The sequence below is a fragment of the Schistocerca nitens genome, chromosome 2, assembly GCF_023898315.1.
Source record: "Schistocerca nitens isolate TAMUIC-IGC-003100 chromosome 2, iqSchNite1.1, whole genome shotgun sequence".
NCBI lineage: Eukaryota > Metazoa > Arthropoda > Insecta > Orthoptera > Acrididae > Schistocerca > Schistocerca nitens.
The window spans coordinates 481,464,962-481,482,534 of NC_064615.1; the positions used below are offsets into that span (position 1 = coordinate 481,464,962).

Here is a 17,573-nt window from a genome sequence, read left to right on the forward strand (position 1 = left end):
ATCCATACGAATAAACCTTTATTTGCCACAGGTTGGCTGACCCCCCCTCCCCTCGCCCCCCTGCCAAACCTATCCAATATGTAAGTACCTCAGGCTTTCTGTGTAGTTAAGTAGCAAATATCGTGGAACAGTTTTGCCTTGGTTATCTCAAATTATGAACCTATTTAACCCTGTGACTGCTACAGACGTGCTCTCTACTTAGTGCGACTTTGTTGTTGCTGTTTGGTATGTCTGAGAGATGGTCTTTGGGCCGCTATGAAATACATAGAATTAGATTTTAAGAAAATTACATGGTGAAAAAAAATTGAGTTTTGCATGTCACTCGATGAAAGATGGAATTTCTTTTTATTTGTCATAGTTATTTGCCGCATCAAATTAAGTAAAGCATTGTGTGAGATTTTAAAGAATTTGCAGGCGTAAAAATGCAATTCGTAAACTTTGCATATGGTTGATTTTTATCTCGTACATTGCTATGTATGAAATGTAGACAAGATATTGTAATCGAGAGCAGGACAACATCTTATTTTGTTCTCGAGTGACTGGTTTTTTATATCCAGAGGACGGTTGCATGCAGTGTGCCCAATCCAGTCGCTGCGTATCGAGAATTGCATGATCATAAATTGCTCAAGATAGCAAAATGAAGGAAGGTTTTTTTTTCCAAATGATACCCACAAGCTGTATGTTTGACAAATTATTGAAACTTTTTTAATCACCGAGATATGGAAGTAACTCATCTACAGTAGGGAGAGGGTGAGTGGAATGGGACGCTAAACACATTGAAAGTGCTTGAGGAAAACCCAGGGGCTATGTTTAAACATGTGCTTGGCACCTAGGGTGCGTTAAGTTAATCACATTTAGAATTTTCTCCTTAATTGTAATAAGAGTTGGAAATGAGGCATGCAAGGGCAGTTTGTGACACTTTGCCCATTTTAATACTTTTCTTGTTAAATAAGCAATGGAAAATACAGGATGGAGTAATTGCAATGTTATGAAAAGGATAGATTGCTACTCACCATATTGAGGAGATGTTAAGCAAAGGCAGGCATAACAAAAACACTGCTAAACAAATAAGCTCTCAGCCAAAAGGCCTTCTTTTGAATTAGACACCATGCACACACACATTCACATAAACACAACTTGCACACACATGACCATTGTGTCTGGCTGCGAGCAAGCAGCCGGAATGGTAGGGGGTAAGGAGGAGACTGGGGCAGGGAAGGGGAGGGATAGCAGGTTAGGGGTGGGTGATGCTAAAGTGCTGCTTGTGGGAGCATATAGGGTTGAGGTGGGGAGAGGGTAGGACAACTAGGTGTGGTTGGTAGGTTAGATGGAGGGCAGGGGTGGAGGGAGTAGGGGAGGAGAGAAGTAAAAAGACTGTGGACACATTGGTAGAATAGAAGGCTGTGTAATTTTGGAGTGGGAATATAAAAGGGGATAGGTGGGTGTGGACAGTGACTAATGAAGGGTGAGGCCGGGAGGGTTATGCGAATGTAGGACATATTGCAGGGAGAATTCCCATCAGTTCAGTTCACAAAAGGTGTTGTTGGTAGGAAGGATCCAGATCACACAGCCTGTGAAGCAAAGAAAGTTATGTTGGGAAAGGTGCTCAGCAACTGGGTGGTCCAGTTGCTTCGTGGCCGTAGTTTGTCGGGGGCCATTCATGTGGACAGCCAGTTTGTTGGTTGTCATGCCCATGTAGAATGGAACACATTAGGTGCAGCTTAGCTTGTAGAGCACATGACTGGTTTCACAGGTAGCCCTGCCTTTTATGGGATAGGCGATGCTTGGGACCAGACTGGAGTAGGTTATGGTGGCAGGATGTATGGGACTGGGTCTTGCACCTAGGTCTATTAAAGTGATATGAGCCATGAGTCAAGGGTTTGGGAGCAGGGGTTGAGTAGGGATGGATTAGGATATTGTGTAGGTTTGCTGGGTGTTGGAATACCACTGTGGGAGGGGTAGGAAGGATAGTGGGTGGGAAATTACTCATTTTAGAGCTTGACGAGAGGTATTAAAAACCCTGTTGGAGAATGTGATTCAGTTGCTCCAGTCCTGGGTGGTACTTAGTCACAATGCAAATCTTCCTCTATGGCTGGATGGTGGTACTCTGGAGGTGGTGGGTGGCTGGAGAGATGGGGCATGGGGAGGTTTGAAGGCTAATTACAGTCTGTGAAGGCCTCAGTGAGTTCCTTGGTATAGCTTGAGGAGGACTGCTCATCAGTACAGATGTGACGGGAACAGGTGGCTCGGCTGTAGGGAAGAGAATTTTTGGTACGGAATAGGTAGCAGCTGTCTAAGTGGAGGTATGGCTGTTGGTTGGTTGGTTGGGTTGGTCTGATGTGTATCGGAGGTACTGATGTAGCCATCTTTGAGGTAGAGGTCAACATCGGGGAAGGTGTCTTGTTTGGTTGAGGAGGGCTGGTTGAAACAAGTGGGGGAGAAAGTGTTGGAGGTTCTGGAGGAATGTGGTTAGGGTGTCCTCACCGTTGATCCGGATCTTGAAGATGTCATCAGTGAATCTGAACGAGGTGAGGGGCTTGGGATACTGGGTGTTCAGGAAGGCCTATGAATAGATTGGCATAGGGCGGTGCCATGTGGATACCCATTTCCGTACCCTGAATTTACTTGTAGGTGATGCCTCACTGACTACAAACATAACCTCCCACCGTGGTATTCCATCATCCACTGAACCTATACAATATCGTCACCCATATGTACTCAACACTTGCTCCCAACCCCCTTGCTTCACGGCTGATTTACCTTGTAATAGATCTGGATACAAGACCTGTTCCGTACATCCTACCACCACCACCACCACCATCACCACCACCCCAGTGCTGTCATAAGCATCGTCTATTGCATCAAATGCAGGGCTACTTGTGAAACCAGTCATGTGATGTACTGGTTATGCTGCAACTAGTGTGCTGTGTTCTATGTGGGCATGATAACCAACAAGCCGTCTGTCCCCATGAATGGCCATCGACAAACTAGGGTTCAAGAAACAGTTGAACCACACAGTTGCTGAGCACGCTGCCCAACATGAATGTCCTTCATTGACTGGTTCACAGCTTGTGCAATCTGGATCCTTCCTATCAATGCCAGAAATCCTGAATTGCACAGGTAGGATCGCTCCCTGCAATATATCCTATGTCCTCTTAACCCTCCTGGCCTCAACCTCTGTTAGTCACTGTGCTTACCCACCTGTCCCCTTCCCACCTGTTTCCACTCTAGCACTACACAGCCTCCTATTCCACCAACGCACCCACAACTTTTTTACTCCCACTTCCTCACCCTTCAGTCACACTCTTATTTTTAAAGTAAGGTAAAAATAAATCTATTGTATGTTTCATTGTCTCTAAGATAAGCAGGTTGCTGTTATCCATCATTCGTTACTGCATAGCACTTTGGTTTACATCTCAGTGGAATTGCCATACATCTTGTATCCCACTGCCCGTGCAGCCTCGAGACTGCACCTAGCTTCCCTACTCTTTCCCCACCAAATCATTGTATGCTACCACAATCAGCACTTTACTGTGCCCCACTCTATCCTGCTATCCCTGTCCTTCCCTGCCCCAGCTCCCTCCTTACCCCCACCACTCAGACTGCTTCTCCCATCAGGCACTGTTGCTCTGTCTTGCCTTGGCAGCCAGAGACAGTGGTCAGGTTTTGTGTGTGTGTGTGTGTGTGTGTGTGTGTGTGTGTGTGTGTGTGTGTGTGTGTGTGTGTGTGTGGGCGCGCGCGTGCGTGTGCGCGCATGCGCATGCTGTCTAATTCAAAAGAAGCTTACTTGTTTAGCTGTCTTTTTGTTGTGGCTGTGTGCACTCAAAATCTCCACTTTCTTGTTATGTAAATGGCTGATTTTGTGCGAGTCTAGCTTTGCAGAGAAAGAAACGTCTGGGAACATAGATTGTGGATTGGTAGTTGTGATGAGTGTATTTATGTCATAGATCAAAAATTATGCACTGTTAATAAATTATGTTATCACCATTAAATGCAAACATTTGTGATAATACTCTATGCTGGAGCTGAACTGAAAGTGTGTAATTTGAGTGGCAACTACAGCTAAAATTGAGCTCTGGTCTGATGCACTAATTTGTCACAAATTCTCTCATGACGGTACAATACATTTGAAATGAAAAGTGTTCTTCCTAAAGGAATTAAGTGTGATAAGATTACTTGTAATGTTACTTTGGCAACTGACAAGTTGCCACAATTATTGATAATCAGTATCAAAATATTTTTCTTCAGATTACAGGTGGAGCTGGATTTGTTGGGTCACATTTGGTAGATGAACTTATGATGACTGGTCATGAAGTTATTGTGGTTGATAATTTTTTCACTGGACGCAAGCGCAATGTTGAACACTGGATAGGTCATGAGAACTTCGAGTTAATACACCATGATATTGTAAATCCTTTATTCATTGAAGTTGATGAAATTTATCATCTAGCAAGTCCTGCATCGCCACCACATTACATGTATAATCCAGTGAAAACAATAAAGACAAATACAGTGGGCACAATCAATATGCTGGGCAAGTATTCCAATTCACCTCTGTTTTGAATAGGAATCATCAGAAGCTCAATTCTACTTTTTGTGTGTTCTTATTTTATACAGTTCTACTTGTTTCTAGGTTAATATTACTCGCTAATCATTAACCCTTTCCACTTCAACACAATTTCTAGTATATCTCACAGGCTCCATTCTTGAATCTGATTGTACTCGGCATCAATCGTCCTACATAGTACTGCCATCTCGGGAAACCTGTGTGGAGGGAGGTTACAATTAATAAATTAAAGTTAGTAGGTGTGAAATGACTAGTTCTTCAAATACAGTCCTTTCTGAGGAGGAGATTGTAGGTCTTTTAGAGTAAGTTAAAATGATTAAGGCAGTAGTTCTGATGATGATAGTGATTCATTTGTAAACAATTAGAGTGGAATGACTATGGAAACAGTTCAACTGGAAGAGTGTTCAAAATGTCACACAGTGAAACATTTTGCATTGTATTGCTTATGTAAACATATTTGAATTAACATGCACTTTTTGTGTTAATGTATACCCTAATTGATGGTCAGTAGCATCATTGTTTCCACAAAGAGATTTGTACACATGGCGAAGATTTAAATAAGAGGGCACAGAGATGCCCCGTGTCTACATTATGGAGTGCAAAGAGGCTAAACATACATTTTCTGCTATGTTTGGGAACAATTTACTAGTTCCAGTTGTAATTTTCACATTTGGAGTAGTGAAACATCATTAGTACTGCATCTTCTACCGATGAGGTTGACTTACATCCAATAGATTATTTCAACAGCACTCTTGTACAAATTGCTGGAGAGTAACTCTATTAAGAGTAGCTTCACTGTTAACTGAAACTGACTGTTGAATAAACCCTTGGCAAAGTTGTTACCATTCCTTATCTGATGTAAATAAAAAATACATCCCTTTGTGATAGTATACCTTCATAGAAGCACTTGGACCATAACTGCACAGTGAGCAAGTCCTTGGCCGTGGAGGACCACATTCAAGAAAAACTTTCCATTGTCACAGAGTTTGCACCCTTCCTGACTCTTTAAGAACTATTTATAGCATTGACCTTATGTCTTCTACTTTTTGAATGAAGCTAATTAGTGTTTTCTAACTATCTACTATTATTGTTACATTGTTAACCATTTCATATGACTGGGTAGATGAATCAGTTTCTCATACTGAAGCAGTACTAACCTTTTAATACTTGTTTCAGTAGGTTCTAATCCAGGTAGAATGCTCATAGATGTTCATTCTTACTCCACTGGTTATAGTTCTTAATGATTGGTCGTGGACATTTTCTAACATTTAATGAATGATTCAAACTTAAATCACTACCTGGTACAAATGTAGAATATAAAAAGAATGTGATGTACTCATTTATCTTTAATGGACAGAATATTGATATCATAAAGACATGACATCTTCAGAGGAACCCTGACCACTATTGGTACCCTGAGAAAATGTTGCCTGTGTTATTAATTTGATAATCATTTTCAACCTGGTGCACAGATCTTCAGGTCCAAAACTATTGCTGCAAAGCATAGTATGTTCAACAGTGTGTAACAGAAGATTAACATTAAATGTAAGTGCAACAAATTTAAATAAATGGAGTAATAGTAATGAAGATTCTCAAAAACATGTGAATCTGTCATTAGTAGCTCCTTCGCAATGGGCAAGTGAATACTGATTTCCTGAGACCTAGTTCTGTCGTCATTAACTAGATTCTCATGTAGCCCTTTTCACGTGCCTGCATGTGCACTTAAACGGAAACCTTCATGGCCATATTGGTGAAAAAGTGCTCAGGTTCACAGTTGTCTTTCAAGTCAGTCAGTTGCTTTTACATCTTCTGGTGGAATTCTCCTGCATCTGGTATTTCAGAGTATAATAATAATGGAATCTGGTTAGTATATCTTCCATGGATTGTAGAAGATTTGAGGAAAAACTATCTAAGTGTGTCATCGTATGCAGTCTCTTGAAGATTCAGAAAGTGACAGAGTGCATTTTGACTCAAGTTATTGCTGTTGAAGTTGCAGTTTGGCCATGAATGAAGATATTTTTGCTTTAGACTTAAAGAAATTCATTTTGTCTTCCTGCAGCCTTGTCCTGACCTCGTTGAATTTGTCAGTTATATCTGCAAGACGGGCAATGTCAAGACATTGTAGTTTGAATGCTTAGGTCACTTGACCAAAGAAACTCAACTCTTGCAGCAAAAGGATGGGGAGGGGGGGGGGGACTTTTATCTTGATAACTGCCTCATATCAATGTGTTGGAGAAGACATTTGAATTCTTTGTCAATTCCTTGACAAAGCTGAAGGAAAAGATGACTGTTCAAAGGATGCACATTCCTATTGTTAACGTTACTGACAAAGACAGAGATTTATGCAGTCTCTCACTTAAATTTGTTTAGCAACAGAGCACTACCTTTGGGTTACACAGTGTAGGTTTTGAATGGGCTCTATAACCACAATACTTAGGAAATGATATTTTTCTCTGAAAAAAATCTTCCATTTTTATATTTGTAGTGAAGTCATGCTGGTGGTCAAATTTCTGGCAAATATCATTTCTTCAGTTATGTCGTCACTTAAGCTAATGGATCGAATGGCAGGGAGCAGCAGTGCCTCGTAATCTATAGCTGTGGATCCATCAATTTGCATTACTAGTTGAGTGTTCTTAGAAACATTGAAATGCATTTCATCCACCTAAAAGGCCATCCCTCCAATTCTTTTCGGAACTGTCATTGTTCAAAGGAACTTATTTCATCATGCCACATGCATCAGACTCCAGCACTATACTGATAGTTTATTTAGTTACAGGGTATACAAGTGTTCTCCAAAAAAATATACAATTCCCCACATTTTGTTATAATAATTATTATTTTTATAAAGCAAGGAGACCTTTGTGTGTGCAGAGAGTAGGTTTTCTGAATACCTTGCTTGCCGAAAAGCACTTTCCCAAGATGATCGCTTAGAATGTCGTAGGTTCCATAGCTTCATTTCACAATGGGTCTCCACGAATGATGCACAGTGCTGGATAAAGGGACGAGTCAGTGTTCCAAGTAATCAAGTGAATATTTTTAGAAGAGAAAATGTGCTTCCAAAATGCGCTGGTTATGCTGCTGAACAAATGGCATAGGTTTTCACCATGCTCAACTGATTCTAGGCACAACGTATGTGTGCAGTGCCAGTAGTCTCAATATTGAGGCTTCTCTGTTGTTATATAATCAGTTTGGGAGATTTCATTGTTGGAGCTTTGCCCAAGTCTGAGTTCAACCACTTGATGCACTCGTATGGCCTCCAAGACAAGGCACCTACTAACTTTACAGCAGCTGTGGATGTTTGAATATTAATCTAAGCTAATAATAATCATGTAAAACTGTTGTTTTGTCTGTCTGAACATTCTTCTCCAAAACTACTAAACAGATTTTCAGGAGGTTTTCGCAGGCAGCTCGTGTATAGCTTGGGGCATTGTATGGGTTTAGTTCATCAAAATTGGATCACAGAAAAAAAGATGTCATCATTGAAAGTTTTATCTGTAGTATTTCTATAAATGTGCAAGTAATCCTGTCTGTCAAGTTTTCACGACTAACCCATTGAACCAGTTTTAGTGTAATTTTGTATGAAGATAGCTTGAACAATGATGAAGAACATAGGCTACTTTAGAAAGTCTGTAGTAGAAAGTACTTACTGATTTGAAGAATATTATGCAGATTAGGGAAAAATATTTAGTTCCTGACTTGATCTTTATCAAATTTGTGTAATGTTTTTATTGGTTGATAAATGACACATAATAAGATTCAACGTAATGAATACAATGCTTATGTAATCATCACTGTGTTTAATCCATACATCCACACTATTTGTTGCATGATTTACATATTATGTAATGTATAGCTTCTTCAATAGCATGATGCATAGATGTGTGCTCCTGCTCTTGCCCCTCTGTACTCACTGCTCAGCAGTGTCACTGCGCATGCCACTGCATTGTGTGTTGGGACAGCATGGGAGGGGGAAGATCTGGATGCACATTATGAACTAGGCTTACACAAACAGGTAGGTGTGAGAGCAGCTTATGTTATTGCATGTACAGTAACTTGTGTACTTACCATGGCTCATCATATCAAAGCTACTGATTTGCGAGCGCAGCTGCAGGTAACATCTATTTCTTACATAATTGTACTAAAAACAGTTTTTATGTTTAAGTGTCTTTTTAAGTTGTTCTGGTCTCATTTTTAAACCAAATGTGAATCGAAATATAATTTTAATAAATATATTCGGCCACCTCTTTAGCCGAATTGTTAGCCACTGCCTTTGATGCGGAAACAGCCAGGTTCAATTCCTAATACCATCTAAGATCTTTTATTGAAGTAGAGGTCTGGAATGGTGTGGACTCAGCTTCATGAGGCCAAATGAGGAGTTTCTTGAATAAAGAACCACTGACACCATCAGTATTCAGCTACTGGTAATTTCTGCTGTAGGGATTGAACATGCTGGTCATGTGTCCCACACTCATGTACTACTCCTACTGCCTTGAAGGTGTCTCTTTGCCAGTCAGTACAGGCATACTTTTTTTAAAATGATATTGGATTCAGCTGTCAGATATTATCGTACCTATGTTTAAAAAGTTAAATTCATGGAAATTTTTATCTTGACTAAAACATCAGTTAAAAGAAAACACTGGCAGTTCATCCCCCAATATTCCTTTAGTGCCCCCTGTACAACCCCCCCCCCCCCCCCACACACACACACCTCTCCACACCCTACCCCAATATCCCATCTATCTCCTGTGGTGTCAGCAGCTTGTGGTCTAGTGGCTAGCATTGCTGCCTCTGGATCAAGTGGTCCTGGGTTTGATTCCCGGCTGAATTGGGGATTTTCTCTGCCCGGAGACGGGGTGTTTGTGCTGTCTTTGTCATTTCATCATAATCATCATCATCATAATCATCATCATCATTCGTGACAGTGGCTAGATTGGACTGTGTAAAAATTGGGACTTTGTACGGACACTGATGACAGTGCAGTTAAGTGCCTCGCAAACCTGTCATCATCTCTCCTGTGGCAGTAATAACAAGTTGGAGAACAACTATTGTAAAGCACCTTCATAGTTGGGTATGGGTGGACAACTTCCACTTCTATTAAAAGTCCTTTCTGGTAGAGTGGTTTATTGCAAATTTATCTAAGTAAAAATTGTTCTACAGTATAGCATATTCCATTTCACTTATCCGTAAATGGTGTAACTAACACAGTAAAAACCATTGTAAAAATGATCATTTTTTCTTCAGAACTGTATTTCTTGTTCATTTTCAAACCTCACTGTGACAACTCGTCATTAGAAATTGACCACCCTTAGCTGGTTGGAGGGATAGGCTGTGAGCATAGATTTACTCTCATACAAGTGTTTGAATACTCACTCATTTTCAACTTAAAGACTCTATTCTTAACTTGATAAAAGAGTCATCTCTCATTGCATGACCGAGCGAGGTGGCGCAGTGGTTAGCACACTGGACTCGCATTCGGGAGGACGACGGTTCAATCCCGTCTCCAGCCATCCTGATTTAGGTTTTCCGTGATTTCCCTAAATCGTTTCAGGCAAATGCCGGGATGGTTCCTTTGAAAGGGCACGGCCGATTTCCTTCCCCATCCCTCCCTAACCCGAGCTTGCGCTCCGTCTCTAATGACCCCGTTGTCGACGGGACGTTAATCAACACTAACCTAACCTAACCTCTCATTGCATGGTATTAGCTGATAAAGCCACTTGGCAGCCACGCTTTAGAAAACTTAATATTACTAGTTGTAGGAGGTCACAAATCCCTTGAAGTGCTTCAGCCAGAGGGATGAGGATCAGTTAAATAAATTAATGTCTACTACTCTTTCTATGTATATGTATCATTTATTTGCTCCTGACTTTATAGTGGGTGTAGCTTCTGTGAATCAACTTTTATAATTTGAAAATAGTGAATAGACCCAACTGTCAGCCCATTAAGACTTGCAACTGGAGCTCATAAGACAAGCCCCATTCTGCGATGAAGGAAGGTGGTGCAGCGGTATAGGCACTGGATATTGCTTTTGGGAGCAGTGGGTTTCAAGTTTTTCTCTGGCCATCCACATGTAGCTTTCTGTCCCCCCCCCCCCCTTCTCCCCTCCTTCCACCCTCCCTCCCCCTCCTCCTTCCCTTTCCTCATAACAGATTAAGGAAGATATTGGGAGGGTTCTCTGTGTAGGACATGGCCTAAATTATTATTATTATTATTATTATTATTATTTTTTTTTTTTGCCAATCTGTGCTAGCATTTGGTCACTGACTTATTTGTTGATAATGTGGTAAACTTAAGCTTCCTTCTTTTCTAAGAATGTAAGGGAAGCTACTCACAGTGCTTTGTCCCCCTTTAAAACATTTGGCCAAAGAATCTTATGCCATTGGGTGATCCCAGCCAGATGACTCACGATTGGAAAAGAAATTGTAAAAATGAAAGTTCTCCAATAGTATTATAGCAACCATTCATCTTGGTTGATAAAGAGGCAAAAGAAACATTTTTAATTACCATATGAGTATGACCTGTGTTTCTTAAATGCACTTACAGTACCTATATTTTATTAAAGTCAACAAGTGGAACACGTCTTTAAACTGATCATACAAGCTGTTTCTCAAGAAGTGGACAATTAAGGGTGTCTACCAGTGTATTTACTGTTGCAGTTCACACAAATATGTCCAGGAAATGGAACTTATATATTAAGTCCATTTTCTGTAACATCCTGAGGATAAAGAGTTGAGTGCAATACTCATTGCTCTCAATTGTATAAAATTTAGCCATAGAAAGGATAACAGTGCTCGTCATGTTATCGATAGAATATACACAACAGAAAGGCTTGTCATTCACAATTTTTGCAAAAGCGAAGTTCACTAGTATCATTATGGTGGGTACCTGATTGAGTTAGATTTGTAGCAGTAAGATAACAGATGTGGCAGCCAGATAGACTTGAGGAGAATTAAGTGGCATTATGCTATATCTCCAAATGTGCACTGATGTTATCGGTATGGAGTAAAGTTATGGCTGTGTGGAGGGAAAAGAGACAAAAAGTGTAACTGAACAAGCCTTGGAAGATCTGATTGATCTTTGTCAGGGTGTACCTTTGTTCAATGCACTTTGATGGAAGGAAGTAATTCTAGCTCACTTGTAGCACATGGTGTCCTACTGCATCATGAATGGCCTGCGTGAAGTGATCACTATTGCAGTGCACTGTAATTTAAGTATGTGCTGATTTGATGGATATTTTGTATTTTAACAAATGACGGTGATACGAGGGTTGTTTTTTAAGTAAGGGCCGTTTTTATTTTTAAAAAAAGATACAAATACTTTTGTAAAAAAACTTTTATTTTCTGATTCTACACACTTTTACCCATTTTTCTACATAGTTGCCTTGTTTATTTAAGCACTTGTCATACCGTACAACTAAATTTTTAATTCCCTCTTCAAAGAATTCGGCCGCCTGCTCCGACAGCCAAGAGTTCACGGCCGCTTTCACTTCATCGTCGTCATTGAAGCGCTGCCCGCCAAGATGGTGTTTCAGGTACCGGAAAAGGTGAAAATCGCTAGGAGCAAGGTCGGGGCTGTATGGGTGCGTGGTCCAAAACTTCCAAGCCAAAAGAATCAATCAAATCCCGAGTCTTTTGAGAGGTGTGAGGCCTAATGTTATCGTGCAGGAGCAAAACTCCTTTTGTCAGCATGCCGCGCCTTTTGTTTTGAATTGCTCTGTGGAGCTTCTTTAGAGTTGCACAATAGGCATCGGAGTTGATTGTCGTTCCTCGTGGCATAAAGTCCACTAGCAAAACACCGCGCCGGTCCCAGAACACAGTTGCCATAATCTTGTGCTTTGACAGCATCTGTTTGGCTTTGACCTTGATGGGTGAGGGTTGTGTGTCGCCATTCCATCGATTGTCGCTTGCTTTCGGGAGTGATATGGGATACCCATGTTTCATCTCCAGTGACAATTTGACTCAACATGTCATCCCCTTCTTCCTTGTAACGAATCAAAAAGTCCAATGAAGTGCAAATCTCTTCCCTTTGTGGTCTTCTGTGAGGAGTCTGGGTACCCACCGAGAACACAGTTTCTTAAAGTTTAGGTTTTCAGACACAATTTTGTACAAAACCGATCTTGAAACTTGTGGAAATTCCAAAGAAAGAGTGGAAATTGTGAATCTTCTGTCCTCACGAATCTTTGTTTTGACTGCAGCCACCAAATCATCAGTGATCACAGAGAGCCAGCCTGAGCGTTCTTCGTCATGGACGTTTTGACGGCCATTTTTAAACTCTCTAACCCATTGACGCACTTTACCTTCACTCATTGCATTCAAGCCATAAACTTCTGTTAACTGCCGATGAATTTCTGCAGCTGATAGGCTTCTCGCGTTCAAAAAACGTATCACTGACCGTATCTCACATGCGGCGGGCAATTCAATAATCGTAAACATTATAAAGTAGCACAGTGATGCGTACACGTCAGCTACAGAGCTGCAACTTGCATCAGTGTGAGCGGGAAGGATGCCGACAAGTGGCGCGGTGGCTTGTTGCGGCGTCCGCGCGAACTACAGGACTATACGCGCGAACGGCCCTTACTTAAAAAACAACCCTCGTAATTTGAGGTGCATGTTAATGTTTTGTGACCCAGTGAATCTTGTTCAGATAATTTAATGAACATGTTTCCTGGCTGTTTTATGATCTTCAGTGAAATACTGCAATATTTTTCATTAGTTGGCTTTGTATTATGATTTTTTTAGTTGAGCTATATTAATTGAATTGAGAGGGCTGTAATGATCATAATGTTGATTACCCGAACACCAACATGACAGCATTAAAGTAAAAGTGCAGAGAGCAACTAGATTAACCTCTCCTCTGCGCTAACATTGTCATGAGGAGTAATGTGGAGGGACATCCAACTCAGTCATATAGTGCAGCTAAGAAGGAAGGATTTAATGTCCCATCATAATTGAGGTCAATAGAGATGAATCACTAGGTTGGAATGTTTCAAGGATGGGGATGGAAATCAGCTGTGCATTTTCAAAGGAACCATCTCAGCATTTTCCTGGAGCAATTTAGAGGAATTGTGGAAAACCTAAATCTGGATGGCCAGATGCAGATTTTAACTGGCGTGTCCTCCTGAATTTGAGTCCGCTGTGCTAACCACTACACAGCTTTGCTCAGTGCAGCTAAGAGAAGAAATGGAAACTGCATCTTTTGTATTATGTTGAAAATTTTGAAAGGTTTAGATTGGTGTAGAAAGTTGATTAACATACCAGTATTTCAAGTTATTAAAATTACCTTAAAAATTAAAATGATGATAACAATAAGTATTTCTGCCATATAAATGTCAGTTATCACAAAAATACAAAACTGGAAATAAGGCTGTGCACTAATCTCACATTGGTTGTTAATGCACTAAAGTGTTATTTGACTGCAGTAGTTTGCTGGTGTCAACCTACAGAGTTCCTCATTGAAGGTGAGTGAAAAAAGAAAGAAAGAAAGAGAGTGCGTAGTGTTACATGAAGTTGTGTGGAATCAATGAAATATTAATGCTAAATTTTATATTAGTAGTCAGTTGAGCCTTAAAATATCGGTTGCCAGTGAAATTAAAAAGATTTTTTACTGCTTTATGATTAACATTTAATTGGTTGCAATAATTTAATTTTGTTTACAGGGCTGGCAAAAAGAGTTGGTGCTAGAGTTTTGATTGCCAGTACATCGGAAGTGTATGGCGACCCGGAAGTGCATCCCCAACCAGAAACTTACTGGGGCCATGTCAACCCTATAGGTGAGAATCAAACAGAAAGATATAATTATAGTCCTTTTAATCAACATGTAATACATCGGTTTACACACACACACACACACACACACACACGCACACACACAATTTTCACAGTTGCAGTGTGTTGTATGACAGGTTAGAAGCATGTGCTCGACAGAGTAGATGAAGAATAATGTTGAACATAAAAAAATTTCAGCATTCTGCTATAATTGTCGAGTTTTGAAGCATAATTTGAGGCTGAATAAATACAGGGTGGCGCAGATGGATCGGGTGGTTTTGAAGTGGACTGTACGTCTGGAGGGGGGGAGCCAGGTGTTCGGCGACTTCGTCCTGTGGTGGGGGGGGACGGGAAGTTTCAGTTGCAGGCTGGCAGTCAGTCGCGATGGCTACGTGGTCCGTTGAGCATCGTGTTTTCGCAGTGGAAGAGTTCATACGCAATAACGAGTCAATTGTTGCTGTGACGCGTGCCTTTCGCCGGCGTTTCAACATCCCACCTCGCGGTAGTGTTCCTAAGCGAGATACGATATTGAGTTGGGTGCATAATTTCCGCACTACTGGTTCATGTGCTCCAAAATGGACGCCTAGACCGCCAACAATAACAACGCCTGAGAACGTGGAGCGTGTGAGACGCGATGTCACTGTGAGCCCACGTCGATCAACGAGACGTCGTGCTCAAGCTCTTGGAATGTCACGTCGGAGCCTTCAAAGGATTCTTAACGAAGAACTGAAATTCCACCCCTATAAAATCCTGTTGGTACAGAAGATTCTCCCAACAGACCATCTTCAAAGGCTTCAGTTTAGCCAACAGATGTTGGAGTTATTGGAAGATGTAAACCTGATTATCATGATGTCTGACGAGGCTCACTTTCACATTAACGGATACGTAAACAAGCAAAATTGCCGTTACTGGGCCGACACTAACCCAAGAGATCTACACCAACGGCCTCTCCATAGTGACAAAGTGACGGTTTGGTGTGGGGTTTCTAAGGTAGGGATAATTGGTCCTTACTTTTTTGAAAATGAAAGGGAGCAGGCGGTTACTGTTAATTCGCAGCGTTATGTGAACATGATTGAAGATTTTCTTCTCCCACAACTTGAAGAGAACAATTACGACATGGGCAATATGTGGTTCCAACAAGACGGGGCAACTGCACATACCGCTAGGATATCAATGCAAGCTGTACGCGCTCTGTTCCCTGGCCGTTTGATTTCCCGTAATGGAGATGTCCATTGGCCCCCTCGCTCGCCGGACCTCACGGTATGTGACTTTTTCTTATGGGGCTATTTAAAAGCAAGGGTCTACATGAACAAACCCCGGACCATTCAGGAGTTGAAGGCAGCAATTCACACCGAAATCACATCAATTCCTGGTGATGTGCTTGAGCGGGCAATGCGGAACGTTAAGGACCAACTCCAAGAATGCGTCGCTCGAGAAGGAGGGCATTTGATGGATGTAATTTTTAAAAACTAACATTACTATTTTTTTGTTAATAAACTTCCATTGTAACTACACGTTTTGCACTTTATTTCAATCCAATACCTTTACAATTGACAGTTTGACAAGTATTTTAAAACCACCCGATCCATCTGCGCCACCCTGTATAAGATGCATAAAATCGAAAATTTCTTTTCTTAGCCAAATTTTTGAAGAAATGATAAAGTGCTGAAGAAATATGATTTCTAAACTCTATTAAATCTTCATAGCTTAGTATGTATTACATTAATTGTTTAGGTCCCAGGGCGTGTTATGATGAAGGGAAAAGGGTTGCTGAAACACTAAGCTATGCCTATGCAAAACAGGAGAAAGTTGATGTTAGAGTTGCAAGAATATTTAACACATATGGACCAAGAATGCATATGAATGATGGAAGAGTGGTATCAAACTTCATTCTTCAAGCCCTTAACAATGAAACCATCACAGTGAGTTTCTACATCCTTTTGATATTATAGTATTTAAGTAAAATGATGAAGGTTAGAATAAATGATTACAGAAATGTAAGTTGCACTTCATACCTTTAATTACTGTGTGTGTGTGTGTGTGTGTGTGTGTGTGTGTGTGTGTGTGTGTGTGTGTGTGTGTGAGGGGGGTCATTATTAATTATAATACTGAAGACTGAAAACCTGTTTTATTATGAAGGTTACCAATGTGAGACTGATTCAGTAGTTGGATACTGCTTCTAAAAATAAAAGATGGTTAAGTTGCTACAGTTGTCTCAAATGTAATAGACTACAATTGACATTGACGGTTGCTTACATTTGAATGTGTGTATAAATTGTGTTTGGACTTGAATAAATTGTGTTTGGGTGGACGAAAAAGGATTTGTAAGTCCTTGATATTGTAGTGGCCTTTTTGTTGTCCTGGCATTTGCTAGTTGAATTGTATTTGGTTTTGTGGTGATGGAGTCCCTCTCCCTCCCCCCCCCCCCCCCCACTCCCCCACCCTGCACATATAAAGCAATGTAGTGATAAGTGTGTAGAAATACTATGGCGCAAGAATACAGTTGAGGAAGCTGACCATCGTTTTCTTCTCTTTTTTAATTATTCTCTGTATATAGGTTACCTTTTATTTCCCTATGTATCCTTCCTTGCATACAGAATTTCTTCAGGTTAAGAGTTATTGCTGATCTTGGCATCATGGCTGTGTCTATATTTGAAGAAGTTTGACTGTGTTTGACAGCATGGCACAAGGTAGCTGAAATTTCGTATTGTTAACATCAACACATTTGCTTAGTTTTCTTGTGCACTCATTATTTATAAAACACTTCTGATAAGGGAGAATTAGCATTTGCACTGCCCATAAGTTCACCTATAGTCCATTCACGAAGAGGTGAATGAGGGCTTTGAGAGCTTCCTAGTTCTGGATCGGCAGAAGCCTGTCAACTTCGGTGTGCTCATGTTTTGTGGGCTGCTGCCATCCTTAGTGATCAAATACAGGACCTTGCATATGTAATCATTTCAAAGTGATTCTTATGTGATTGTTATTATTTTTTAATTGCCACAATGTAAGTTTAGTACTAGTTGTTTTTAATTTCGAATTGTCTATGTGAACTGTTAGTGACAAGCACCGTCGTTCAATATGCAACCATCAATTTAGATTTCACGAATCCTGTAAGCTTCTGTTATGCTCCTGTCTCACTTTTAACTTTCATAAATGCACAGTACATACCGTATTTTACAGACTATAAGACACACCTTAACTTTTAAGCAGTTTTTTTTAAAAAGTTACGTTTTTACCATCAGATT

At 40.6% G+C, this 17,573-nt stretch overlaps 1 protein-coding gene across 1 annotated transcript in view; it reads left to right on the forward strand.

Annotated features, from left to right (window-relative positions):
- The window catches only part of LOC126236413 (UDP-glucuronic acid decarboxylase 1), a 71,637-nt gene that overhangs the window by 12,051 nt on the left and 42,013 nt on the right, over window positions 1–17,573 (forward strand). Inside the window, exons 3-5 of the mRNA XM_049945709.1 lie at window positions 4,249–4,534; window positions 14,220–14,333; window positions 16,063–16,250. Of these exons, the coding sequence (XP_049801666.1) occupies window positions 4,249–4,534; window positions 14,220–14,333; window positions 16,063–16,250 (588 nt within the window). The remainder of the gene's footprint in view (window positions 1–4,248; window positions 4,535–14,219; window positions 14,334–16,062; window positions 16,251–17,573) is intronic.